This window comes from Cottoperca gobio, chromosome 19 (assembly GCF_900634415.1).
Source record: "Cottoperca gobio chromosome 19, fCotGob3.1, whole genome shotgun sequence".
NCBI classification, from domain to species: Eukaryota; Metazoa; Chordata; class Actinopteri; order Perciformes; family Bovichtidae; genus Cottoperca; species Cottoperca gobio.
This window is the reverse complement of record NC_041373.1, coordinates 13,498,714-13,526,697: the sequence shown is the minus strand read 5'-3', so window position 1 is coordinate 13,526,697 and position 27,984 is coordinate 13,498,714. Positions and strand designations below refer to the sequence as shown.

Sequence of the window (27,984 nt, the reverse complement as noted above, 5' to 3'; positions counted from 1 at the left end):
GAATGTGATTTCAGCGGCCAAACGCCCCGTCTCAACCTCCCCATCCGTGAAGACTGTTCAAGTACAAAATTGTCAGACAAAGAATCCCCCCCCCCCCACCCAAATATATGTATATAGATATAGATTGCATATTGACATAAATATACCCTCACACAACTCATCAGCACCTTTTGAGGTAAGAGAACATCAGCCCTCGATGATTGCATGTTGTCACTCGCTGTATCTGAGCTTCAAAGGGTTGTGTTACAGCATTAACAGACTCCTTCAGAACTTGTGCTACTGTTAACCAAAAACTGAATTTTAACCCCATTCCTCCACACACCCATGGCCTGCCGCTGCCAAAACAGCAGCAGCTAAGTGCATTGTGCAACCTACAGTCCTACTATACTGTGTAGTAACTGAAAACTATTGCTTTGGCATGTATACACCCCACATGCAGCACATGCTATCCCCTAGTAGAGCTACTTATACTGAAGAGTTTGGAACATTTGCTTACAGCTTCTGAGCTTACCCAACCCTGATTTCCAACCATACATATCGGGACTGATTATATGCTACGTTAAAAGGGAAATATATGTTGTCCATGTATATATTTTTCAAAAGTTCATGGCTGTGTGTTGTACGGAGCGGACAAAGGAGGAAATTTCAAACGCATCGCATCTTCCGAGTCAAACCAGCTTCTCTCGCAGAGTCCCAACGTTACTTCTTGGTGATGTTTCCGACTCTTCGCTCCTCGGAGAATAGTTAGGCTGACCGCAGACTGGACCGCAGACCAGACCTGACTACACTAGACTAAAATAGGCTAGACTGAACCCGACCAGATCCAAACAGGGCTGGACTGGCCTGCAGCAGAGCGGAGACCACCTAACCAGAGAGAACTACGCTGCTGTAGATCAGACCAGACCAAGCTGGCCTAGTCGAGTCCCAACTAGACTAGTTGTCGGACCAGAATAGGCTAGCGTAGCCTAGATTAGTTCTAACCAGACCGCATCAGTCCAGATCCAAGCACCCGAGGGGATTTAGCAGATGGTGCAGGTCTTTGACTTCCCGTCGCCGCCACCACCAGCTAGAGAAATAAATTAGAAAAAGAAGATGTATTGATACAGGATGATTCTCATCACTGAACGCTGCCTGGACCAATGTGTACAGAGTTGTTCTTTTTCATACCTTTCCTGGCTTCATCTTCTTCCAGTTTCTTCTTCTGCTCGTCAATGACCTTCATCTTGGCGTTGTATACCTCGGCCTGCTCGTTCCAGTGTGCCCTGTTGTTGTTCAGACCGTCAAACATGGGCTTTATCTCTTTGTGGAACCTGGAGAACTCCTGAAAAATGAACGAAAAACACAGCGGATGTAAGTATGCGTTATTCACATTGTGGGAGGCACAGAGGGAGAAGACACGATATGTCTCTTAGAGCGGAAGTCGGCATGAGCGACCGAAACATTTTCAACTGTTGAGTTGGATCTACACCTTTCTGACCCAGTCTTATCAAACATGTAACACAGGCCTCACACACTGTTGTATTTATGACACAGTTGGAGGTGAGCTTGAAAAATAAATGTTATTGCCTTCAAAATAGGGCCTATAGAGAAAGGTTAATGAATCAGTTTAGCTATATTCACAGCTTACATTTGTAGATCTCATGCTCTTTGAAAGTGTCAAAATCGTGGGCAGAATGTGTGTTTTTTTTTTTTTTTTAATGGTGCTTTGCTGAAAATCAAACTCAAATAGAAGCTGGATTAAATCGTTACACCCCTCTTAGACTGAGGCTGTGTTTAAATTCCAGCAGTTACACATGAGTTGTTGCGACACAGCACAGGCCAGATCCATCTTGAAACTATCACCTCAGCGTCAGTGTTTATCATAAACATTCTCCTCCTTTTCCCGCTGCGCGGTGCAAAAGCAGTTCATTACCTTGTACACAAATGAGCACACAAAGTCGATGAAGCCACACTGCATCTTGGGAAGCTGTTCGGAACAGTTTCTGTCCATCATGGGCTGAGAGAGACAGAGGGGAGAGTTTCAGAATAAAAAAAAAACAATCCTGAGAAACCTAAAGAATAACAAATGATGTGAAAGGAAGAGGAAGCACAGGAGGGGGGGTATGACCCTTACAATTGGTTGTTGGTCCAAAACATTTCTCTCCAAATCTCCCTGTTCCCAGAATTCAGCTGCGACCATCAGAGCCACCTGAAGAGAAACACACCAAAGATTGAAACGGGGGAATAAAAGACAAACATAGGGAGGAAAAGATTGCGAATGAACATTTCAGGCCATTCTTTTTTTTTTATCTTGCGAGTGTTATTTCCAATGCTTCTCCTGGACATTTGATCTCAAAGGAACAACAAACACTGTAATACAAGTAGCCGATAAACCCAGTTTGTTTTTGCTGTCACAAATAAATAAATAACTGCACGCCTTTATATCTTTCGGCTAGAATATATCTGAAATTGTTGAGCTAGAAGCAAAAATACGTCAAGCTGAATAACCTGAGAACAGGCAGTTGGTCAGTTGCTCTTACATGAAACACTACACACTTTTTAATCATCAGCCCCTGTGAAGACAGTGAAGGCCACCCACCTTGCTCTGTACTTCCCAGGGTTTGGTGATAGCTGACAAGTCACAACCTGTCATCATCATGGCCCTGGAGGTGAGAGACAGACAGACAGACAGTCAGAGGGGGGGACGGACGGACGGACAAGGTGACACCTTGCTACTGATAGTGCAAGGGTCTGCCTTTTCAAACAAACAGAATGTGCTGTATTATCTCCTGCTTGAATCAGTTACATACATCACGATTTCCTTCCTGGTGGGGTTGTTGGAAATAAAGGCAATGGCCTCCTTTTCGTCTGGCATTGGCTCTGTGGCGTTCACAATGTTTTGGAACATGGTTCTCTTTCTGAGTGATGAGATAGCGGACAGTCGGTCAGACCAACTAAACAAATACACATACTTGATTGCATAAAACCTGCTGAGTCAGTCAAAAAGAATGACGCAGGTAGCCAGAAAAAAACATTGATCAGGTAAACTTTTGAGCAACATCAGCTATAAATCAGCCTGCGGATGTAGCATTGGGTGTATTTCAGAGAACCTACTTGAAGTAAAGGGCCAGATCAGTGGCGATGATGCAGACATCAAACGAATGCTGCACAGTCTCAAACTGACGCTTCTGGAGGTTGCAGAAGATGTTCAGGCTCTGCGAGAGACGGTGGAGAGTGGTCAACATGTGTGTGCTGCTTCTTACAGTAAAAGTGGTCTCATTTATTTATTTATTAATTAAAAGTAATATACCTCCTCAGCCATGAGCGTCTTGCTGTACTCCAAATGGTGCCTCTCCATGATGGAGGAGCCATGAAGTTTAGCCAGAGGAGACGAACTCCTGCAGAAAAAAACAAAAAGGATGTCATATATACATTTACACACAGGTTACACGCACACATGCACGAGCTTCTGTCTTCACACAAAATACAACATTTTGACTTGCTTTGTCTGGTAGAGGTTGTTGGTCCCTCTGTGGTCGATATCGTGGCAGAAAGCAGCAGCCACCATGGCGAAGGCATCTAGATCAGAGTAGTACTTCCTCAGCCTCCCTGTCTGTAGGCGCAAGAGACAAATCATGGATTGTTACGCGCAGGTAGTATTGATCTGTTCACATGATAAAAAACCGAATTCTCATTTCTAAATGGTTTCTGGACCATTTAAATCCAGAAAGCGCAAACTATTTGGCACAGTCGATACTGATTTTAATCCCCTGTGATGCTCTCCTTTCACTATAAATACTTAATGCGAACATTTTAGCCTGTGTTGGTGCAATTACCAATTAACTTTATGATGAAATAAAACATATTATGACTCTATATAGGTGGCTCACACATTCTTGTAAAACACAGCGGACTGTTTAACTGTCCCCGCATGTCTTGTGTTAAATACTGTGCAGTGAGCTGTAGAGAGGCGAAGTCTTCCCTGAACAGATAGTTGTAAAGCGGAGAAAGAGAAGACATGAGGGGGGTTAGGGTTCGCTGTAGATGTTGTGCAGACGTTACCTGCAGCAGGCAGAACATGGTGTGGCCCACGTTGAAGCCGTGCCTCCAGTTGTGGTAGGTGATGGAACGGTAACCCTTCCTCACCGTGTACATCCACCTAGTCAGCGTCTGAGACGGAGAGTGGGAGAAGGTGGGTGTGATTCAGAGAACAAGGTGAGAGAAAAGGATGGAAAATGTAATCATTTTAGAGAGCTTTCACAGGAGCAATGAGCACCTCTACAGCATCACACCAATTTCTCTCCTCCTCAGCAGAATAGATCCATACCAGATGCACATGGAACATTTGTTTTCTGTAGTCTAAATGTCAAAGAATCGGGATATTCTCCAGATACACAAAGGATTGAAGGAAAGAGCAACACATGGAAGTTAGTGCCTGACTACATGACTCACCTCTGCAGGAACTTTAAACTTTTCAATAACTCCGAGCTCAAAGAACATGCGAATGCCGGCTTTGATGAGGTCAAACTCTGAGACGGGGAAGTCACTGAAGGAGAACAAGTACAGATTCTCTCCGTTGACATTGTCGGCGGGCGGGCAGGTTGCTCTCTGAACAAAAACAACAACGCAACTCACTCAGAAGACATCCATTAAATCAGTCAATACTCACGTACAAATGTTAGTTTCAAGGTAGATGCAATTAAAAAAACGTATTACTTTACATTCTCCAATGAAATGCTGATATTTAATGCAGGAATATACATATTCATGATCTTATTAACACAGTCATGCTTTGATAAGTGAGTAATGTAATCATCTTTTGTGACATTTCATTGCAAGTGTTTGTCCTAAAAGGTTTAAACGTACCAACAGTTTGTACAGCTCTTTCTGGTCGCAGTCTTCAGGTTCTGAGTCAAACTTTTCGTTGGTGTTCTGGTTAGAAAAGACAGAACGATACGTTATAGTGGCATTTATTGTGAACCCGTGGACATGCAGCCATCACCTACAGGCATTCAAACACTCCCGACAAGTACTCCAAGCAGTAACTGTAATTGTCTCCACCAGACATGGTATTAACCTTCTAATAGCTGCTATTGAAAGACTGCTGAACAAAAAGCTATTAATGGAGCATTAACCTTTGGCAACTGTTAATCTCTCCCCGAGTGGCCTCTTGATCAAATGCTGAGAGATCAAAAGGTAGGTCTCTGGAGAGAAAATGTGGATACTGACCAGAATGGACTGCAGCTCAGCTGTGGTGCACCTCGACTGGTACAAGAGCATCTCCTGGGCGATGTCTTTCCTGTACTCCATACGGTTCAGCCTGTCATACGTGTCGCAGTTCAGCACTGACCAACCCAAGAACTGCGTCAGGGCCTGGCACAAACAATGACAGCGAGAAAGGAATGAGAAAATAAACAAATCCATACTTTTCTCCACTCTTGTGGTAGTACAGCAAACTCCGCATATCTCAAAGCGTTAGGAAGTTACGGCCGTTTCAGGAGCTTTTCTACACTTGGATGCAAATGTGTGCGCGTACACACAGACAAAAAGTGTCCCAAATGAGGCACACTGTGTGATGCTGACATGAAATACAAAAAGGGAGAGAGAATGCATGGTGCCGACCTCAGTGATCTGTTCATCGTGTTCATCAAAGGGCTTGCCGTCTTTCCTGTTGAAGAAAGTGGCGATGCCCACAATTTCTTCCTTCTTGTTGACAATGGGCAGCGACAAACAGTTTTTGATGACAAAACCTGAATCGTCCACAGCCTCTTTCTGGAAGACATTGTGAATAAAAAATATTCAAACCATGCAATCAGTTTCAAAGCACGCCGCCATTCTTCCTGAATACGGGCATCAAAACAGTAGGATATCAAATCAGCATATTGCACCTTCATGTGGAAGTATATGAAAACTGATGCTGGTGTGTATTGAGTGTGAGTGTGTGTGTGTGTGTGTGTGTGTGTGTAGATGGACAGTAAAAGTCTCCTCACCTGGAAAGTGAAGAAATCATCTGCAGCCACGTTCATCATGTTGCAAATCTGCAGGCAGACACATTAAACACGTTAAAGTCCAACGCTTTGCTATGAGTACTCATTTACTTTATGCAATATGTTCAACAGCTAAATTCATTGAGATTTAATAAATAATTTAATACATTAAAAAAAAACGTTTTGTTGATTACTGTATTAAGTGGCATACATTGACACATAACTGCGCCGAGTCACTTCATCTGTAGTCCGACTGAAGTGTCTTTTCCTGTTGTATGTCACATTGCAGAGATCGTTTCACTACATTCTTATGTTGCTACATTAGATGTTGAAATGTCTCTGTGCCCATTCTACAAGCCAGCTCCCTTCTATTTTCATGCTTTTATAAATTCCGGTGGTTCTCATAATGAACTGCCCTGCAGCAACAGTGAGAGACTTACAAAGCCATTCTCTGCAACGTAGGTCGGGAGGCCACTAACTAGAGCCCAGTGATCTGCAGGCGGACCACTGTAAAAAGCGTGAAAGAGAGAAACACACAGAGTTGAGTGAGCAAACTACAGTAAAAACAGTCCTGACTGTCATGGTGGATTATGATGCCACTACAGAAACCCAAATAACACCCAGAATTTGTCTTTGGACAAGCACGAATGTATCTTAGCTTGTGCTTCAAATGTTGTTCATTTGAGTGCAAGATCAGAAGACTTTTATTTTGAAATAAGACATTTAAAAATGTGGAAAAATGCTCTTTTTTGATCCCATGTTCTGTTTAGTTTTTTTAATTGGTTTGAGTGTTTTTGTAGCTACTGCTGCTTACGGTATGACTTTGATTTCTTCTTTGCCTTCCAGGAGGTAGTCAATGATCTTGTAAAAGATGATTTCCTGTATAAAAATCAGAAGCATTAGACGCAGTTGAAGCGAGTAGGACTCAAAGTGCTACACGTCACACAAAAACAGAATTAACAAAGAGGAAAATGAGTTTGTTACCCTGCCGTCTGGCGTTTTTGGTCCTTTATAGGGTTCCACATCTCCCAGTTTTACCGGCCATTCATCGTAGAATTCCTGCGCGGGGAAAAAAACACAGACAATAAAAGTTATCTAGACCCGTAGCCAAGAATGCTATCTATTCAATCCTGTGTGTGAAACTGGATCTATTCTGCAAGACCAACCTTCTCTTTGGTCATGTCCAACAGACCCACTGAGTATCGTTCGCATAGTAGATAGGTCCTTACAGTGTAGAGCGCTTTGTGGAACTGTCTCTCAATGTCTGTCAACTCCTCAAACACTTTACTGGCCGACCAGAGCAGTACCTGTACAAGGAAAGAACAGCGATGGATTTGGGTGATTAAAGACAGTTGGAGCTGTTCAGTGCATTAGAAACACCGACAGAGTGTTCCTCAGTGCCTAATGATGGGAGATTCAGTTTACCTGACTCCTTCTGGACTCCACGTTGAACATGTAGGCTGTGTAATGCTGCATGGCGATGACTTGGGCAAAGTTCATGTACTTGTGGAAGAGCTAAGGAGATTAAAAGGTTTCATCAATACACAATAGCAGATTTAAGATTGTGGCAGATGACACATTTTAAAAAGCTACATTTCCCCCAGCAAAGTTGTGATTTGTCATATAAAGTGAACTGGAACATGATGGGTAGATGTATCCTCAGAAGGAAATTTAGATTTGACAGGTCTATAAAAATTGAATTGGCTAATCTTTACACAAATTACACATATTTTGTTCATGGATTTACATAGAAATACATTTCATAGGTCTTCGCAGGCTGATAAAGCTCCATTAAACTTGAGTGTGAGTGTGTTTTTCTTAAATATTACAGGTTTACATTTTGGAGATGCAAGATTGTTTACCCAATAGAGGCAAAATATGTAAAGAGAAAGAGAAGTATACATCTGAACACGAAGAAAACAGACATTATAATGCATCTTAGCAGTTAAAGCATTTGCCCTGTGCATCATTTCTGCCAGTCCTCTCTTTAGATCTCCTAACTCTCTGTTTCAGTTCCTGTGAATCACCATTACATCCTCACTAGTCTGTAAAAAAAACATCATTTACATGTGACCCAGTTCATTCTTTAAGGAATTGTGCCTTGGTTTGAGTATAAATAATAAGACCCAGTAGTGAATGTTCTTTGATATAGACTACAGAGATAACACAATCCCAGTTAAATACTTATGTCATAGGTCTTTAAAAGTAGCACACAAGCAACTGTGACTATGAACAGAGAACGCCTGTAAAACAGCTTGTATTTTAGCTGCTACTTCTTAAAACAAAGACGACATAATAATGCCACTATAACAAATCACATTCAAGTTGAATTGATGGATTTATGAATGAAGGAGTGCGAGAAACAAAACCCTGTTCCGGCTCACTCAGTAACACCCTGAGGATAAGGGTGATTGTACATGTTTAAGTGTGTGTTCTTACATTCACATCCTCTGCAGTGAACGTGTCCGCTCCTATTTTGTTTAGTGCCAAGACGACTCCAAGGCACTCTTTCTCAGCCATCAGAGGGAAAGTGAGCATGCATTTAGTCTTGTACCCGGTCTGTTTGTCCACAAAGTCACAGAACTTCGGATTCTGTATCGAGAGAAAAAAGAAAGTTGAATCCAGGTGGATATAAAACACTAAACGTACAACACACCATTCTCTGCAGCTCTACATTGTTTTCATACACTTATTAATTGCCTGTCAGATTGAATGATTAATATTCATAATGTATCTAACATTTACTTTTAGCAAATTGAGGGCAGCATACCGTCTGATCTTACTTAAAAAAAAATCAATATACTACGATTAGTTGTTTATTCAATAATCAATATTCTTTTATTGGCTACACTTTGCAGCAGAAGGCGTTCATGCTGCATTCACATTTGTCAAAGGACAAGATGAGTCAATATAGCATAATATTCTTCAGATGACTATTTTTATAATCCAACTGATGCCTAACAGCGCTGGTAGGCTTGGAGTAATAACACTAATCTAAAAAACAAACAATAATTCTGATATCTGATGAGTTGTTATATTGCATGCTAAAACTGACTTAAAAAAGTCATACAAATTTTTTAAAAGTCAGAAAATATATGAAATCATAATATGCTCCATATGTTGTATCTCTATTTTTGACATGAGAGTTATACATTTCAATATTTGAGGCTATTTAATTTCACTTGTCAAAGCAACAATAACAAGGACCTCATCGTGCGTGTTGGGATATAAACAAATATAGATAAAACAATTAAAAAAAAAAAAAGTTATTTTGATCAGATCCACAGTGAATACAAACAAATGTAGTGCTAATTTATAAATCTGTCCCAAATTTGGGAATCTATTTTAGCACCAATGATTTGTGTAGCCTACACTCTCAAATTACCTTCAGCAAACAAACAAAAACCTTTTTTAAGACCCACAGAGACTATTTAGGCAATTTTCTCTTATATAATATCATAGCAACAAGCAAACACATCCTTATAATTGTTGACAGCTTCAGGAGGGGTAACAACAACTTTCTTGGAGAGCGCGCGCACTACAGAGCGAGCGCAGGTAGGCTACTTCATTACTTCTCACCTTTTTAGCACCAGACAGCACAAAACAAGAGAGGGACTTAATATACAAAGACGAATTCTCACCTTTGAGACGTCAGGAATATTTTGTGGCTTTTTGCTAATTGCAGTGAAACCGACGATACCCATATCGAGAGGAAACACAATTTCTCCCTGCGGATGGACCAAGTTTGCGTCATATTTAGATGTTGGAGTCACGTCAAAGAGGCAAGTGGCGAGCTCAGGTATTCCGTTTCTCGCCCGGCATAAGTAAAAACCGATCCTGTCGGCCTGTAAGATCATGGCAACTCTTTGAAACACTTTGTGAAGGATTTCCTCCATGGTTCCCGGACTATGCATCTGTTGGACCAGCTCAAAGATGATGGCGGCTTCTTGCACAGAGTTAATATCCTTGAAGGAAGCGGTGTCTGTGATGTCAACAGGTGCCGAAAAGGCGGCAGACAGAACTTCAGCGCGCAACTTCTTGTCAAAGTATTCTTTGGCGAACTGCGGGTTGTTCTCCAGGTATTTCTCCACGCTATCCTTGTCTGCCATTTTGAACTAGTGTTGTATTCCCGTCCTAGTTTCACAAAAGCATCACCTGCATGGATATGTAAAAAATGGACAGGGAAGCTGTGGTGTAGCCTACAGGGTTGGGTGGATCAGTAGCATTGTCCTCCACGGTCCCCGAGGGAGTCACTAACGCATCCCGTGTCCACCGACAGACAGAATAGGACAGAGTGCGGCTTAGAGGCTGAAAGGATCAAAGTGGCCGCTAATTAATGTGACGTCATGATCTTAAAACCCCTGCTCTAAGCGTCCTTAACCCGCAAATCCCAACGCTGATCATTTTATATCGGGCAACACAGGAGAGAGTGAGTCAAATGCCACGTTGGATTCACGGACCACCCCAGGAGAGGATGTGAAACGATGGAGAAGAAAAGACCAAAGATTTACTGCTAGCTTGGGTCCCCAAATCCCTGGCTCCAAGAGAAAACAACTCAACATTGTGGCAACAATAGGCCAACATGTTTGGTTCATGTGACTTTCCCCAGTCCCCTCATCCCCATACATGGAACTACACACACTGTGCCACCTTAGCAATACGTAGTCCAACCACTGGCTTCCAAAATGCTCCACTGGAGCTGTGCCTTGCTAAAGAGAACCTCAACATTCAATAGAGTTGCTACATGCTTTTTTTTTTTGCCTACTATTCCAATCTAATACTTAAAGTCTAATCCTAACATTTATCAATGAAACAGTGTGCGCAAGCAGGAGACATTTAATCAGGTCGCCTTGCTTTGGGCAAGCAAGCCAACCTTGCATTAGGTGTTACCACTGTTATATCCTTGTTGTTGTTGCTATGGAGGAGGACGTACCTAAATCGTGTCAGCGAAGGTGTTCAGAGCAATAATGGTAATGGTAAATGCAGCCGATCTGTGTGCTCTAATTAAATCACCATCATCATGGAGGTATCAGTCTTGGAACTGGAAATTGGCCAATTAGTGGGACTTGGATGTCTGGGAACAAGGCCCTAAACAAAGATGGCTGGCTATTATTAACTTGCACTGTCTGGTTAGCTGCTGACAGGCTGGCAAGACAAGGAGTTACCCACTATTTTTTGCCATGGGGATTAAGGCAAGCTTATCAAGGGAGAACTATAAAAGGTGTGTGTGTGTGTGTGTGTGTGTGTGTGTGTGTGTATGTGAGGCATTGTGTGTGTATATAACTTAGATCAGCCCAAATAACAGTAGGAGAAACTGGTTGGGTAAGAAAGGAAAGACAAATGACATAGCCAATTCTAGTATTTATATGATAAAGGCGATAATAGTATGTTGTATATAATCAGTTGTCTTTTTTAAGAAGTGTTTTTCCGGATTTTTAACCCATTGATAAAATAAAGTAATTATTATTTGATGTTCTGTGTTTTTTTGGTGTCTATTAAATTGAGACTATGTCACTTTTACAGAACAGTGTGGCCACAATGAAGGCACATTAGACTGCTTTACATCCCCCAGACAGTTGCTTTAAGGACACGATTAGGCGACCTAACTGAGAGCGAGTAAAATTACATGCGAAGCAAACTGACTGAGTAACAACAATATCTCTAAAGTTGTCTAGCATTAGCGAACATTAGCCACCACAGGCTACTGGTCACACTAGACCACTTAACACTATATTTAGCTGACGCTTTTGTCCAAAGCGACTTCCAGTCAGTGCAAACAACCATAAGGATACAAAGTCAGAACAGAGATAATATTGCAAGTACATTAGCTTCAAATAGGCCAAACCAATGTAAGTGCTACATACAGAAATTATTATTATTATTTTATTAATTTGATTAGTGGCCAAGGTGCAGTCGAAACTTTCAGCAGACCTGATATCAATGTGGAGCTCGTTCCACCATTTTTGAGCCAGGATAGCAAACAGGCGGATTTTATTTGAGGGGTATCTGGGTCCCACTCGCAGTGAGGGAGTCGCGAGCCGATTGGCCGATGCAGGGCGAAGTGAGCGAGCTGGGGTGTGTGTGGTTTGACCATGGCCTGGATGTAGGAAGGGCCTGGTACGTTCACAGCACGGTAGGCCAGCATCTGAGTCTGGACGCAGATTTGGGCAGCCACTGGTAAGCAGTGAAGGGAGCGGAGGAGCGGTGTAGTGTGGGAGAACGTGGGCAAGTTAAAGACCAGTCTGGCTGTATCACCGACACTTTGTGTGTTGAACTGAGCTTATGAATCCAAGTAAGAGGAACAGTGTTATTCATAACTAAAACTAAAAACGCCTCAAGTGATGCAAAGTCCTTGCTGCAGGCTCCACTCTGTGTAATCAAGTAATTTCTGATTATAAACTACATCAGTACAATCTTCTTCTATTGCTACATCATATTTAGGTGGGTGGACAAGACAGTCAGTTTACCCGAAACGTCCCTGTTATTGACTCTCTTTTTTTTAAAGCTCAAAAGCAGTTTGTTGAGTAATGATGTGTTTTTCCCAATCCCACATTTTATGGGGGAACATTTGGGATTTTGAGTTACTTAAGTTTAACAACCAATCAAAACAAGAAACTGACTCCTACTTTAAGCACGACATTATATTTAATCAAGTACTGCACTTAAGTACAATTTTGAGGTACTTCATACATCTACTCCATTTCAGAGGCAAATATTAATAAACTTAAACTATATATAAACTTTTCAATGTTGAGATTAATAACACAAAATCTAAATGAACTAATAAATTATGGTTTTATTATTTGTCAAACTACCCTGCAGTATATAAAGTAGTCCTTTAACGCTGTCTTTAAAACCGCTGGCGGGCCGTCCACACGTTAAGAGGCACTACAGCTGTGCCAGTCAGCTGTAGTTGGAGTGATTGGGCAATGTCTTTAGTGAGATAAACTGTTTTGAGATCAAAATCACAACAGCAAGTACAGTAGGCATATCACATAAGCAAGCACACTCACAGTCAAACCCATAACTTACCTATTAGGTCTCATTATTGTCCCGTCGGCAGTAATGATAAAAAAATAAAATCCACTTCCGGTTTCATTGTCGATGTCCACACATCGTTTCCAGTACAAAACATTTCCATCTTGAACATAGTCACATTGATAAAAGCCCATGAACAGCTGTTGCAATCTTTGAAATCAGCTAAGCATTTGTGAGATGTTTTTCTTCACATGGAGGAGATCTGCATGCGCCGCAGAACAGCTGATATCCGCGTGGAGAGCGGGCATCAGCTGTTAGATTGACACTTGATCTGAGCCAATCGGTGCTTCGTTTCGATATCTAAAGCAATCAAGGCCAATCAGTGTCCACCTGATAAGGAAGTGCCAGCCCTATTCTTCTGTTTACAGACGGAGCCTGCAAGCCTCCCAGTGACGCTTTTATTGTGGAGCCAATGAACTGCTCAATCTTTACACATCTGACACTCATGCTTTTATTTTTTCAAATGTTGCAATCTTTTTCATAATTGTATTTATTAATTACAAAATACAAAAAAAACACAACAATATTACAATAAATGTATTTGTGCTTCCCTTACTTTGTGTCATTACTACTGGCAGGGATAATTGGGTATATAATAGTTATTTATGAGCAACACAAATAATATTGTATTAATAAATATTATAATATGTACACATGTACAGTTTGTGTTACTCTTAGAAAATATGTCTAATAAATTAAGTTTTTATCCCTTTTATCTGAAATTGGAAGTTTTACTTCATAACACTTGGTGCTATGTTTTTATTGTGTTTTCCAGTCCATACCTACCAGCTATCTTCAGGCATCTTTTTCAACAACAAACTTCAGGCGGAGTGTATTTTCTTAACATTCAGTATATTCAGACCACTATTACTCAGTGCCAGAAGCACTTGGAGTGATTAATCAATATTTTTGCAAGAACAATAAGAGACCAAAATCATGCATTTGGTGCAAATGGTTGAAGACCAGCTTTCAATTTACTTTGGGTATTTCATTTGTAGGTATTTTTCTTCCCCCACCCCTTAAGAGGTTTTAACAGCTGCAACATTAGTTATATTGATAATACAATAATATAATATAATTCTAAAATGGTCAAATAAGTTACTTTTAGTACTTTTATATATACATTTGATATATTATTGCTAATACTTTTACTTAAGTGTATTTTTTAAATGCAGTGTTTTTATTTGTACAGGAGTATTTCGACACTACTCAAGTAAAAGGTCTGAGTACGTAATCCACCTTTGCATGTATCACTACACCGCCTAACATTTGCACATGCCTGGCAGAGCAACTTATAGAGTTTCTTGAACACTCTCCATGATTATGAAATATTGCCTCTGGCCAAATTCCAGCTGCTATTATTTCTGCAGAAAATGAGTGATTGTGCTGTTTTCCACTGGCCGGGGCTTTGGTTATGCAAGCTGCAGATGTTTGGCTATGCTGTGCTCGTTTTTTATTCAAGCGAGCCCTCAGAGGACTTGAGCTCAGTGCAAAACAACAGCATCAGTGTATAAAAGTCTGCTACAGTAGATGTAATTCAGATGAAACACAGACCTGCGTTAAGGAGTAGTTACCGTAATTCTCTTAACTTGCTAGTAATGTGAATGATGTAGTCAACAGAATAAATCAAGTCTGAAAACTGGCACAAACTAGTTGACCATAAGAACATAAAGAGGTTCTTGTACACATGAGATTACATCATTACGGGAGACATTTACTCTCGCTGAAGTACACCAAAACATCAGTGCACACAGATTTTTAGCTAACTCACACATGAACCCATATCATCATCGAGTGTTGTTTGAAACTCCAAACTTATCTCTCTTTCACATTGATTATTCTTCTGTTTAAAGTGGACTTGAGCACTCTGTCCACCATTTATATAAACACAGTGTAGGGAGTTAGTAAAGAGTCTCTCGATGGCACAATCAAGTCAACAGCAGATGCAATCGTAAGGATGCTGCCGGGAAGCCTGCGCACCATACTGAAACATTATATTGGTAAATATAGAGGGAGAAAAGGCTGGCACATGCATTCTGTGCAATCCAGTTTTTTTATTACAGAAAAAAGGAGGATTGAGTCCATGCATGCCAAAAACAATTCACTTAGATTTAAGATGTTTAAGTGTGGTTTTATATTATGTGTTTGTGTACTTTGGAGTGTGAAAAAAAAAGTGTGTATCTACACAGCCATTGTATAATCCTCTTGGCTCTGGTAACGTCTGTTTTTACAAAACCAAGAAAGCCACAGCAACATTTTTTTTAAGGGTGGGGCAGAGAGGGGTGGTGGGCCAAATGTGCAGAACACACAAATCAATGGGGACCGGGGCTTGCCGTTATGTAAATGTTTGTCCAATGGAAGGCAAGCTAGCTGTGGGGAGAGCAGGGGAAGTCATTATGCAGTACTAGCCAACTGTATATAAGGCCTATGACAGAGAACCAGAGGATCTCTGTGAGCGCTCCACTTCGTTTCGAGTATCAGGTATGCATTGACAATGTTTTTTTTAGCCTTTCAAATTTGAACTGGAAATGTAAAATGAATGATTGGTGCTTTTGCGAAAGTTTTTCCTCACCTTTTAAAAACAACATCTTAATTCCTTTATTCAAAGTGTTTTTTCTATTATTTTAATTTAATTTTATTACACTCTACTTGCGGACTTGAATGAACTGGCAATGTGACTCACAAATGTCTTCTCTGTCTCTGCTCCCTGTTATGCCTCCTTCTCTCAAACTCTCCCTCCCTTCCACTTTCCTTCTTCCTTAGTTTCTGTCTTTTTTCTCTCCGTCCTCTGAGCTAGAATGCTGCGCTACGTTGTGGCCCTCTGTCTCCTGGCTCTGTCCTGGGCGCAGGACTGCCAGGTGGCCAACGTCCAGGTCATGCAGAACTTTGACAGAACAAGGGTGAGTTGGAAGAGTAGTGAGTTCTACCATCATATCTATATCTGCAATGTGAGATAAGGTTTTTTTTGGTTAGAGATGCATGGGACTATCTGTTCTGCTTAAAGGACTCTGTAACACTAATGAGACTGTATGTCAATATTATGCTCGTACTCCGAATAAAAACATTAAGGAGTGAAGTGGACTTACACTCGGATTTCTTTTTCACAGTATGCAGGGACATGGTACGCCGTAGCAAAGAAGGACCCAGAGGGTTTGTTCTTAATTGACAACATCGTGGCCCAGTTTACTATCCAGGAGGATGGAAAAATGACCGCCACTGCTAAGGGCAGAGTTATAATCCTCAAGTGAGTTTTGTTCTTTACTGTGAAGGCTCACCTTTCCCCCACTTCAACTGTGAACGTGTGGTCTCCATTTTGTCCCACATCTGTCGTAACGTCCTCCTCTCTTTTATGACCTCCAGCAATTGGGAAATGTGTGCCGACATGTTGGCCACCTTTGAGGAAACCCCTGACCCTGCCAAGTTCAGGATGAAGTACTGGGGAGCTGCATCCTACCTGCAGACTGGAAGTAAGTTGTTGGAATATTTACACCTCTGGGATCGGCAACAACACATTTAAGGCAACTAATGTGTGACCAGGCACCTCATTAGAATACGTTTTGGCATTTGGCAAGAGATTGTTGATTTAATTGAATCATCAACTGCAGCACTTGGAGTTCTGTGACCCCGAAGTACTTGCTAAGAATGGGTCGAAATGTCATTGACATCACATTAATGCTAAGTATAGTTTTTAATGAATTAACTGCACAAAGTCACCCTTTTTGACATGGCATTCAATCTGTCAAATACCACCATGATCCCACCGCTGACCTTACATTTCCTGTATCAACTGTAGTACTACCTATAATACCCGTCTATATGACTGCATCATCTGTTGACTTGATTACGCTGTCGAGGGACTTTTATCTCCCAGCACTGTGTCTGTATAAATGTTAGACAGAGTGCTCTTTAAACAGAAAATGATCAATGTGAAAGAGAAGTAATCACATTTTTTTTTCTAAGCACAAAGTCTGGAGTTTCAAACACCAATCAATGACGATGAGATAATGTGTGAGTTAGATAACAAATGAGCGTATATATTCTGTGCCTGTGTCTACAGAAGTCAATATCAAAATGAAACCTTCTGAATGTTAAAGGGACATTTACCTCAATTTTAACTGAAGCTGTAGCAAATAAATGAACAAAACTACAGCTGTTTTCATTTTTTTTTCAAAATCCAAGGTGATGTTTTTAAATGTCTTGTTTTGTCCGTTCAAAACCCAAATATATTCAGTTTAACGTGATATAAAAACAGAGAAAAGAGGGAATAAATGTACACCAAAAATGAGTTGCCGATTACGTTTCTCAATCAATTGAGCTCTAAACAAAACTCTGAGAGATAAATAATAATAAATAACACTGAAAAATCCATTGTAATCTGTAGCATACTTTCTTCCTCGACTCCCTCTCCCCCCGGCTCTCAGACGATGACCACTGGGTGATTGACACCGACTATGACAACTACGCCATCCACTACTCGTGCAGACTAGTAGACTCTGACGGCACTTGCCTGGACAGCTACTCCTTCATATTCTCTCGTTATCCCACCGGTCTGAGGACGGAGGACCAGCACAATGTGAACCAGAAGAAGTTGGACCTCTGCCTGCTGGGCAAATACAGACGCGTTGCACACACTGGTGAGTTCAACTAAGAGCTTTGTTTACAACATGGACATATTCAGAAACGCCTCTCTCAGTTACAGAGCCTTAACATCACTAACACAGCTGTTAACATGTAGGCGTTTATCATATCTGTGTGTGTTTTCTGCATTCTTGAGATCCTTTTGTGTTTTGTTGTGAGCTTAAATGTTTGTCCTCTGTCCACTGCAGCCTTCTGCGAGAGCAGCTGATCTGTTGACACACGTCTGGGACGATGTGTTCCCCCTCTGCTTGTCTCGGACTGAATCCCAGCAGAGTTCTCTCTCCTCTTGGCAGTCCATTCTTCTTTTAAAAATAAACTTAAAAAATGACGATTTCCAAACTGTCACATTCACATGACCTTACTGTAAATAGAAAAGGAAAGGTGACTGTCGAAGTGTGTTGTCACTTTCCCCAGAAATATCCCCTTTAGTAAAGGGGATTATGGGTTCGTTTAAACATTTTAGTCCTCAACATCTGTCACGTGTTGTTTTGTCTGTGTAGTAAACTTCAGAGTGGTGTAAAACAATCTTCCTCATGGAAATAAAATACAACTTTTGGAGCTTTTCAAGCCAATGTGACAAATAATCAGTCTTTTTTCTTGAAGTGAAACTGAATTCTCAGCATTTCTGCAGCTTTAAGCACCATGTTTACCACAAAACCAGGTCACTTGCTTTTACACTGAAGAACATACAGTATCTTGTAGCACGTAGATATTGTTAATTAACTTTAATACATACACATTAAGCCACGTGTCATACAGGCACAATAGTTTGGTTGTTGCTTGATTGTATGATGTGAACTTCTTGATCCAGTTTTGGAAATAAAACATTCATAATGTGTTAGTTCATTCAATTTTTGATTGCCATAACATATTTATCTGTATCACAGCGTTGCAAATAATGAATTCATGTTGTTTGCCTTCAAATTCAGTAAATCAAAATACAAGTATATGCAGAGTTGTGTGTGGCGGAGGGGTTTCTATCTTTGTACCATCGCGCAAATAAACTTTATTAAACAAAACAATAGTTTGATTAGAATGAGCTTCTAGCAACAGCTTCCTACAATGTAACATAATGTCTTAATGATTTACATATTACCTTTATACTATCACATACGTCTAAATAAAAGGAAAAGCTTACGTTTTTTTTTTGTGTTTTCACATATCCAATAAAATATCTCAACGACTGCTGAATGAATTGTGTACAGACATGTATCCCCCCCCCCCCCCCTCCATGAGGCTTGGTACAGGCATTCATGAATGGTAATCAGTTGAATACTTAACTTTTCATAAGCCAAAATCTAAATATGTCCAGTGCATGACTTACTACCTGCAGAACATGACATTCCCATCATCCTCATCTGCATTTTGTGTTTACATAACACACCAGGTAAACAACATGTCAGCGTGAGCAGTTTTGCTCAAAGCGCCACGGTGCTCATCATCCTTAAGAGCCAAGGCTGCAGGCAGCTTCTGTCACAGCTGATCTTTTAGCATCACACAACGTAATGGGCAACGACGAGGGATTATAAATATTGACACAATGTTTTCCACATGAATACCTTGTTACCTTGCACATTTTGCTGAACATCAATTATAGAGTGAAGCATCATGTGTTTCATCAGCTTGATGGTAAATGGAACACATTTATGCCTAATCCTTTTAGTATCAAAAAGGACAGAACAACACAAAAGCCACGACACACCAAACTTTATCTCAGCCTTCACTTTCCCACTGAGGACTCTGTGCGACACAAGTCCCAGGAAGAACGATGTACTCTTATGTGACGAGAAGCACACAAACGACTTGTGTTGAAAGGAGATTATCATCTTTATTGCACACTTTTGTACAGTACAGTGCAGTGCAGAACAGCTTTGGAGCACATGATTAGAATACAAATGGACAAAACAACACAATATAAAACAAATGTCAAAGATGATAGTACAGCAGTGTCCGTCCGTCTTAAGTCTATCCAGTCACATTGCCTAGATGGCAGGAATAAATGCAACTTAACCCCCTTTCCCTGACTGAGAGGACCTTCACTAATCCCCTGCCTTAAATAGTATAGTACAAGGAATTAACTCATGCAATCTCATTCCATCCTCACAGAGCTGCAGGCTAGAAAAGTGAAGGTGGAATACAGGGAAGAATACAAGAACTCCTTGGCACCATGTGACACTTTAACCTCCCCGACACGGTACGTTTATGTTCTGGTTAAATTAAGGCAAATTAAACTATGTGGTTAAGGATGGAGCAAGGTCTTAGTCATGCTTACAGTCACATCAAGGTTTGCTGCTACACTTTGAACATATTCCCCTATTATTGTGTCCTTCATCTCAACACTATTCAAATGTCTCTTTCTTTAGAACAATTTAAATATGCATTCAATATTACATATGCTGAGGAAATTGTTACACAAACAAAAGGTAAGGATGACTGAGGAGTGGAGGAACGTTTACAGCTGCTTTCTCAATGGAACATACTGTATTAGGCAGGTTTGTAAACTGGTATAAAATACAATAAGGTACATTTCATGATGATACAAAAACAAAAAAAAGGCCATAATAAATGCTGCCCATCGTACAATACATAATCATCACTGCTTAAACTTACTGAAAATAAAATCTTTCGTTATCTAATAAGACAGTAGGTCACTTATAAAAAGGAAAAAAACACCCAAGAATAAATAATTTCATCAAATACACACAAAAAATAAAATTCACTAAGAGCTTTGCACACAAACAAAATCTAAAGAAAATACAACTGTACTCTCAAAACGAAGCAGGAAGACCCCAGAAACAAACATATGGAAGGAATATGATCAGATCAATCTTTGGCCTGAAGGTGCTCTAAAAGGGCAAAAATCACGTTTTAATTGTTTTAAAGTTGATGAAATACGCAGCATTTTAAGAATGTCCCTTGATTCCCATGTATATATATCATTTCTTTACAGTTAAAAAAGTACTTGTGTATAATAACTAAGCCCCAGTGCATCAGACGTTTGTATCCAGCAGTATTTCAAACATCATCTGGACAATGTTTTGCAGTTTTAATCAGTTTTTGGATTAACAGAAATAATGAGTTAGCAGCCTTCATATGTTCTAGTCATCTTTGTTGTTCACAGGAGTGCTGGGTTTGTTGAATCACTGTGTGACTCAGATACAACTTTAAAATACGCTGCAGGGGTTAAGTTCCCCGTCCCAGGACATGTCTACTTGATACCTCATGTCACATGACCAGGTTAAACAAGTAGGGATTTCTTCCCTTTGTATTTGAAAACATTTTAGAGGCCTAAAGAGGTGCTTGTGTTGGATGCATGTCAGTTTTGCTATCTTGCTGGAGGAGGGGCCCTGACGCCCAGGCGGGGGGGGGGGGGGGGGGGGGGGACCACTGACCTAAACTTTCCTCTAGCTCAGGCAAAGCAGTAGTCAATGTGTGCCAGGAGCTCTCTGTGGCGGCTGGTGGGGTAGGAGGCCCGGCACCTTGGGCACTCCAGGAAACTCTCATCCAGGAGGGAGGAGGGGACTTTAGAGGGCGATGTCGGACCAGCAGGGTCGTCGATAGTAAGACGATCAAACTCGAAGTTGTTGTAGGAGCTGGGCTCCGAGAAACGGGCGTTTGGCACTTTCTGGAACACAAAACGTTCATTGTTAGCAGATGCTTTTGGTGCAAAGTGATATGTAGAAACATGCATGTAGTAATTAAAATACTATCTGTACACTCAAAATCGAGCTGCGTTTCATTTCTCTCTTTTGCAAATTTAAATCTTTGGACTCAACGTCTGAAAATAACAGAACAAACAAACATGTGGTTGTGATGTCCAGTAACACTTACAGCAGACTCCAGTTTAGCAATCTGATCGCGGGCCTTGCGCAGCTCCTTCAACACCTTATGCAACTGGTGCTGCATGCTCTGACGATCAATCTTTTCATTCTCAAAGTCCTTGGCAGAGAGTTGGATCTTGGGGGAGGGGTGGAAATGTATGAGAAGTAGCCAAGAGCTCAAAGTACTCGAAGAATTGCACAAGTGGGGATCAGTATGGATTTCACTACTTCTGAGAAATGATCACTCGCAACAGTTTGCAACTCGCATTTCCACTCACAGATGGGCAGCGAAAGCTTGTGTAAGCAGGAATCGCTGACCTCATCGTTTGTTTTTCCACAATTTGATACAGATTTCAGCTGTAAAAGAAACGGTTACCTGTTGCTCCATTGCTGCGATTCTCCTCTGTTCTTCATTCTGGCTCAGAAGAGACTTCTGCAGCATATTCACCTGTAGAGGTCAAATTATCAGTAAGATTTTATTCAAGTATTTTCGGATATCTGTCGACGGTGAACGAGTGTTACCTGCAGTAGAAGTTCAGCAGATCTCTTCCTCTCCTCCTCCAGTCTGATGTCCATGCTCTCCAGCTCCGTTCTCATCCTGTCCGACCGCTCGGACGACACCTTTCTCTCCTCGGACACTACATGTCTGGATGTGACCCACGTACGTGTTTGAGAATAACCAAGTCTACTTATAAGTTTGAAACCCATTTACTGCGGGGTGGTTTTCGATTTCTGCAACAACAAGAGCAGACTAGCTTTACCTGTTGCCGAGTCGCTCCGCCTGCAGCTGCATCTTTACGTCCTCGGACTCTTTGCCCCTCTCTTCGTACTTCCTCAGGAAGGACGACATGTCGCTGCACTGTTCCTCGTACCTCCTCTGCAGTGCCGACATCTCCTCGTGGAGCCTGCCGACCTGCTCCTTCTGAGACAGCAGCTCCGCCTGAGCTTTCGACGTCTGCGGAGCCGTAGGAATACGGACAAATCAGAAGGTAGAAACGTAATGAGGTTAGTGCAGTTGCGTGCAGATCCAGCGCTAACCTAAACTTTTGAACTGTCAATCAATTTGTACATATTTTGATAAGGAGATGGGAATCCTTGTACTGGGAGAAGAACGAAATGAGTAAATAGTTAATTAAATCCCGTAGCATTTACCCGTCCCCTCTGTACATCGAGCTCCTGCTGGCTTCTGGTCACCTGATCTTTTTGCCTCTCCAGGTTCTTCTGTACCCCCGACAGCAACTGCTCGTAGTGGCTCTTCAGCTCAATGTCCTTTTCTGGACCTGCTGAGTTGGCTGGAGCCGAGAGAAGAAGTGTTCGTAAACAAAAGTAAGAAGTTCTTGGAAGTCTCAGCTAAACAATCCTCAGTGCTGTCCGTTGTTTTTTTAATTCCAGGATTATAATCCCATCTTCCCCACCCAAAAATGATATCTGGATCAAACTGCATATTCCCCTTTTCGTGTGCCATGCTGTATGCGTCGAAGAAAACATTTCATGCACGTTTGTAGTGATTTATGCAGAGGATGTGGGAAGTAGCCAATTCAACTCCTCCTGCGTCGCTCACCCTCTGATGTGACCTCTTGTTTGTTTTGTTGCTGCTGCTCCAGCTCCAGTGTGCGAGCGAGGACGGACTGGACGTAGGCTTCTCTCTGCTGGTCGTACGTCAGCCACTGGAGGTTCTTCTCAAGAGCCTGGTGGCGAGACGCACAACACAGACACTCGCACATTATATTCGGTGCAAAACAGGAACATACAGACAAACTTAGCAAATCATTGAAGGGACTTACGTCTCTGAGTTGATCTTGTACCAATGCCAAGTCCACAGGAGGTACCTGTCCATGCTGTAGAGAGAAGAACACAAACACAACATCTGGTAGACACAGTATTAGCTCCAACACTTCTATCTGATGTACACTTACTATCTTCAGTTAAACAGATTTATCTGGATCGGTATTAATGAACAAGTTCTAATAATCAAAACTCTGCGTCGGGCACTGAAACACAGATCGCTGCCGTCGGCCACTTTCCACCTCTTTTGTTTGTTATTCTACACATGAGTGATGGATCTACGCGATACTTTCTCAGAGCCTTTGGTCACATGAGCCATGAACACTAAAGCCAATTCCTCGACACCCATCCCTAGAATGTCAGTCATCTCATAACTCTGACCCCCCCCTCCGACACCCTGATCCCTGAAGTCTACACGTCTGATCCCGTCCAACACCTAAAGCTCAAGCAAACCCTTCACCGGAGTATCATGATCATCTCTATGAGCCCTCACACTTCCAGACAAGCGTCATTAGCTCGTCAACTTTTTCCAGATGGATTTAAAACGTACACCCTTTGTCCCATGAGCTAAGCATAAAACTAGCTTATGTAAAACCCAAGAACGAGGGAAAGGTGGGGGTCAGGGTCTGCCGGTGAGATTATGTCTGGTAATGTCAAAGAAGCTAAACCGAGGGCGTGGAAGGTTCCTGGAACATTACCAGAAGACACATGAAGATAAGGAGATCCACTTAGAGACACCGATATCAAAAAGGGGACTACGTGTCTACAAGTAGCAAGCGTTGGTATCCATACGCTGCACTTTAATTCTTTCCAACCTTGAGTCTAAAAGCAGCGACTTGAAAAGCAAAGCAGGAGTTATGCAAACACTCGGAGAACATTTAGATTCCAAGACAGTATTTTCCAGCAATTTGGTGACCTTTACGAGGAAAAACAAAAACAAGTGGGGGGGGGGGGGGGAAGAGAAAAGCTGCATAATTTTCTTCTTCCTTCACTGCCTCCTTTGGCTCTAGATACGATTGAAACAATACTGGGACTACAGTTCTGTGGTTTTGCTTCTTTAGAAACATCTCATTTGTTTGATTATTTATACTAAAAAAGGGATAACTCCTTGAATAACGGTGAACATTGGGATTAATTAGTTGGATTCTTTGACTTAATTAAGTTTGAATTTCTTTGACATGAGCTTCACGTTTGGCCCCAGAAGCCCAGAGGGATGTGATCTCTGAGTCTTCAGCCATCCAATTTCCTGAATCACTTGCGATTTTGCTACCTTTGCCTCTCCAACAGCCAAGGAGAACCCTGACGACGGATCTGTGAGCGTGCAGCGGGGGTCCTGCTGTGCTCAAAGCATCAAAGCGCTGAGAGGGAATCAGTGCTGCTTTTTGATATAGAAGGAAAGCTTACAATTGTGAGGGAGTGCAAACCACGGGCAATGTTAATTATACCCTCATTATCCTTCAGAACGGATGTGTTCTTGTACAGGCTGAGAAGGAGTACCATGGAAGAAGATGTGTATTCCCAATATACATTTTTTTTTTTTTTTTTTTGTCATGCATTAGTTGCATCAAATCCTCCAGAGAGATGGTAATGACAGCAGCTGAGGAAAACAATCTGAGGTCACACAATGCCACCTAGTGGACAAGGAAGTAACAGCATCTGCATTTCCAAAGCAAGCCTCCTCTCATGCAGTCGAGTAAAACAACTGATGAAATGAACATTACATAAATAGGTAGATTAGCTGCTGATCAAAACAGGTGCCATTAATATTCAGATATCTGAACAGAGGCTAATAAACGTCACACCAATTCTGATCAAGTTATACATACACGTGTTCCTTTAAAGCCCATTTCTGTCACTCGAGCGTCGCTGGAGCTCGTGTCAAATGAATAAGTCGACAAAAATGTGTCTACTGCATTTGCACTTTTAGATAAGGGGGGGGGGGGGGGGGGGGGGGGGAATATCTCGTTATGATGATATTAGAACGTATATATAGTTATTTATACTGTCCTAGGGCTAGTTATAAATAACTGAAGATACTGAATAAGCACTTTTTAATTCTCAGTGTCATGATGGACCATTAACACTTCTCATGACCTGTGCCAGCAAACGGTAGTTATTCAGACACATTTTATACATTCCCAATAAGATAATTGGTTTATGTGCAAAAGGAGACAAACTTGGACAGCAATGCCAACTTTTTCTAACTAATGAGAACACCTAGACAGGTATAGGGCTAATAAGTTGGTCAACATACCACCGCCTGTGTTTCCAGGGACTGGCAGCGGGCAGAGACGGTGGCCAGCTGGTTTTTCAGGTTCCCAGTCTCCTGTGACAAATTCAGGAACAACGCGTCTCTCTGCTCGGCCTCCTTCCTGCGCTGTTCCAGCTGGGACTGCAGTGACGCCACCACCTGAAATACACAATCATATTAATAAACAACAGCTTGACTAGCCTACACAAGAACCACAGCAACCTGGTGTTTTAAACTTTATTTATGCAGAGGCACATATTTGATATTCTCTAACAAATGACATTACATGGCTGGCAGTCTGCTGGCATTGTCCACTGAGCAGCTCTGCTTCTTTCTTTTTTTATAGCACTTTTGTGGATGAAAGTTAATAAAAAGAAAGAGGCAAGTGTGATTTAATGTTCGTTATAAATAATAGCGGATATTCAATTTACCAGCGTGCCATTCCCAAGCTTTAGCCTCATTGCATTGTGTCTAGACTTAATTAACAAACGATTTCTTCAACAATAGAAAGACATTTCACAAGGATAAGCAACAACCTGAAATAAACAGCATCGATATCTCCAGCGGTGTCATATACACAGAGCCACAGCAGTGAAAAATAGTTGGTTTATAAATATCAAGTGAACAACATATGTTAGTATGCAGTTTTTGCTGGGTGTCTAAACGTCCCTTAGCTGAGCTGCTGTCAAAACGGGATTGAAGCTATTCCCCCCCTCCAACTGTTTTTATGGCAGCTCAGTGGGAGCATGATTTTTTTTCACTGACAGTTGTCAGCTGCCAGCAATACATATGCCAGCAATACAATGGCAAAAGTGCAACAAATCTTCACAAGTTAAGGAGCACTCTCAAAGACACAGCTGTAGGTAAATCTCCTCAACCGTGACAGAAAACTGTTGCCTCAGCGTGTCCAAATCCGTCTTTCTGTGTGACCATGCTGACAGAGGATGTATGGCTGCATCTATACTGGTCTACTAAATGTGATTTTTGTAACAATACATTTCTGCAGAGATACCTCTCCTCCTCGAGCTGACAGCTGCTGTCTCATTGTTTCTAGATCCTGGTCTTTGACGAGCAACTGCTGATTGTTTCTCTCTCGCAGCGTCTCGAGGGACAGGATCCTCTGAAATAATCACCATAAGATTACATAACATTTACACATTAAAATACAGGGGGGAATACTGGCAAAAGACAGACAGACATGCAGGGAATGCTGAAGTTAAATTCCTAAATACATCTCCAAAATGAACACTTCCTTTACCTCCAGTAGCTTGGATTTGTCTGAGTCTGGGGGTTTGATGTGTCGTTTGGCCAGTTCATCAATCTTTCTCCGGAGGTGAGCGTTGTCCTTCTTGACTTTCTCCAGCTCCGCCTCAGCCTTGGAAGCAGAGCTGCTGGATTTGAAACCCAACCTGGTGACGATGGTCTCTTTGGCACCTTTAGATGTCATGGCTGCTTTGTTGGGTGTTGAGGAAGTCACCTGGACTTTTAAAAAGAGAAAAAATAAAATTTCACCAGACTGATGTTTTTTATTTATTTTTATGTAAGATTCACCAGATGTATTGAGTTATATTGACCGAAATCGTTTGGACAAGAAATTACCAAAACTGAATGTAAATTTTAAAAAACAAAACCCTTATGAAACATGACGTGCTACTAAACATTAATATTAATACGAAATTATGCAATAGTCTTTACAGATTAGTGGTGTAAATTGATGGAAAAAAAAAAATAATTTCAGTCTTTCCAGTAAATTAACTTTCGCATTTCCCTATAATTTCCCCCTATTTTTAGACATCATGCAATGTAATTTAAAATGCACATCTATTAAACAGATAACTCGGTAATACAAATAGACGGTTCTTGAACGTTACATAGACCCTCGCACCTGTCTTTAGTTAAAAGCTTTTAATAAACTAACGTTACATCGTATTAATTGCACGCTGTCTATTTTGTAAGAAACCAATGAAAACAAATATAACAGGCAGAGATAAATACAACATATGGTATACTTACAGATGAAGCGAACTGAATATCCTCTCAAACTAGTCTGTAACAACAAGACCGTTTTCTAACGAAACGCTTTCGTTTCCTGAAGTTTGAATTGCAGCGCGCTGACGTCACATCCGTGATGTGCAGTTAGGTGCGTATGTTTACATTACCCGGCGTGTCTCGAAACGTGACAGGTTGGGCGGTGCAGTGTAGAAAATATAGCGGATGTAATTTAAAATACTATCATGTGATACTATTTCCAGTTACTTGTAAGCTTGTAGCATTGGCAATAAAATGAGTGAAGAAGTCGTCCTTTTCTGGTCTTCGAAGATTGATAAATCAAACCGGACTGCCCGTTGCAGTAGATGAAGCGAACACACGGAGGAGCGTTATGAGAGCCCACCTAAACTGGTTTGTCTTGTGTCTGGAACTCGACGCATCTTTACTGAGTGACACATATTGAAAGACCATTTTTATTGAAATTGCGCTGACAGGA

The 27,984-nt window shown here is 41.3% G+C and overlaps 2 protein-coding genes across 3 annotated transcripts; one reads left to right on the top strand and one right to left on the bottom strand.

Annotated features, from left to right (window-relative positions):
• Window positions 1-105: 105 nt before the first annotated feature.
• Window positions 106-27,931, bottom strand: LOC115024420 (cone cGMP-specific 3',5'-cyclic phosphodiesterase subunit alpha'-like). Of its 2 annotated transcripts, XM_029455941.1 has the most exons (31): window positions 27,513-27,931; window positions 26,758-26,981; window positions 26,512-26,619; window positions 25,503-25,658; window positions 23,248-23,301; window positions 23,025-23,151; window positions 22,616-22,755; window positions 22,225-22,418; window positions 21,986-22,109; window positions 21,840-21,911; window positions 8,406-8,558; window positions 7,392-7,481; window positions 7,133-7,273; window positions 6,951-7,025; window positions 6,781-6,845; window positions 6,407-6,473; window positions 5,970-6,017; window positions 5,602-5,751; window positions 5,209-5,352; window positions 4,846-4,911; window positions 4,432-4,587; window positions 4,042-4,149; window positions 3,483-3,592; window positions 3,290-3,377; window positions 3,094-3,194; window positions 2,790-2,897; window positions 2,579-2,642; window positions 2,114-2,188; window positions 1,913-1,996; window positions 1,168-1,321; window positions 106-1,066 (listed from the first exon to the last, which is right to left on the bottom strand). In XM_029455941.1, exons 2-31 carry the CDS (start codon window positions 26,944-26,946, stop codon window positions 1,020-1,022), a joined length of 3,258 nt encoding a protein of 1,085 aa, XP_029311801.1. In that variant the 5' UTR covers window positions 26,947-26,981; window positions 27,513-27,931; the 3' UTR covers window positions 106-1,019. The 2 variants fall into 2 exon arrangements, with proteins under 2 accessions (XP_029311801.1, XP_029311800.1); XM_029455940.1 differs by lacking the exons at window positions 21,840-21,911; window positions 21,986-22,109; window positions 22,225-22,418; ... (5 more) ...; window positions 26,758-26,981; window positions 27,513-27,931 and adding an exon at window positions 12,999-13,335.
• Window positions 15,361-18,779, top strand: rbp4 (retinol binding protein 4, plasma). Its single transcript, XM_029455942.1, has 6 exons — window positions 15,361-15,485; window positions 15,768-15,904; window positions 16,112-16,248; window positions 16,365-16,471; window positions 17,426-17,638; window positions 17,831-18,779. Exons 2-6 carry the CDS (start codon window positions 15,803-15,805, stop codon window positions 17,848-17,850), a joined length of 579 nt encoding a protein of 192 aa, XP_029311802.1. The 5' UTR covers window positions 15,361-15,485; window positions 15,768-15,802; the 3' UTR covers window positions 17,851-18,779.
• Window positions 27,932-27,984: the final 53 nt, after the last annotated feature.

What these genes read in the sequence shown, in the direction of transcription:
- LOC115024420 (XM_029455941.1), bottom strand. Translation starts at nt 26,946, where the DNA reads ATGACATCTAAAGGTGCCAAAGAGACCATCGTCACCAGGTTGGGTTTC. An exon ending in CCCTGGAAACACAGGCGGTG is followed by an intron (nt 23,302 to 25,502) that starts GTATGTTGACCA and finishes TTCTCTCTACAG; the next exon opens with CATGGACAGGTACCTCCTGT. An exon ending in TACAAGATCAACTCAGAGAC is followed by an intron (nt 23,152 to 23,247) that starts GTAAGTCCCTTC and finishes TCTCGCCACCAG; the next exon opens with GCTCTTGAGAAGAACCTCCA.
- rbp4 (XM_029455942.1), top strand. Translation starts at nt 15,803, where the DNA reads ATGCTGCGCTACGTTGTGGCCCTCTGTCTCCTGGCTCTGTCCTGGGCG. An exon ending in AGAACTTTGACAGAACAAGG is followed by an intron (nt 15,905 to 16,111) that starts GTGAGTTGGAAG and finishes TCTTTTTCACAG; the next exon opens with TATGCAGGGACATGGTACGC. An exon ending in ATCCTACCTGCAGACTGGAA is followed by an intron (nt 16,472 to 17,425) that starts GTAAGTTGTTGG and finishes CCCGGCTCTCAG; the next exon opens with ACGATGACCACTGGGTGATT.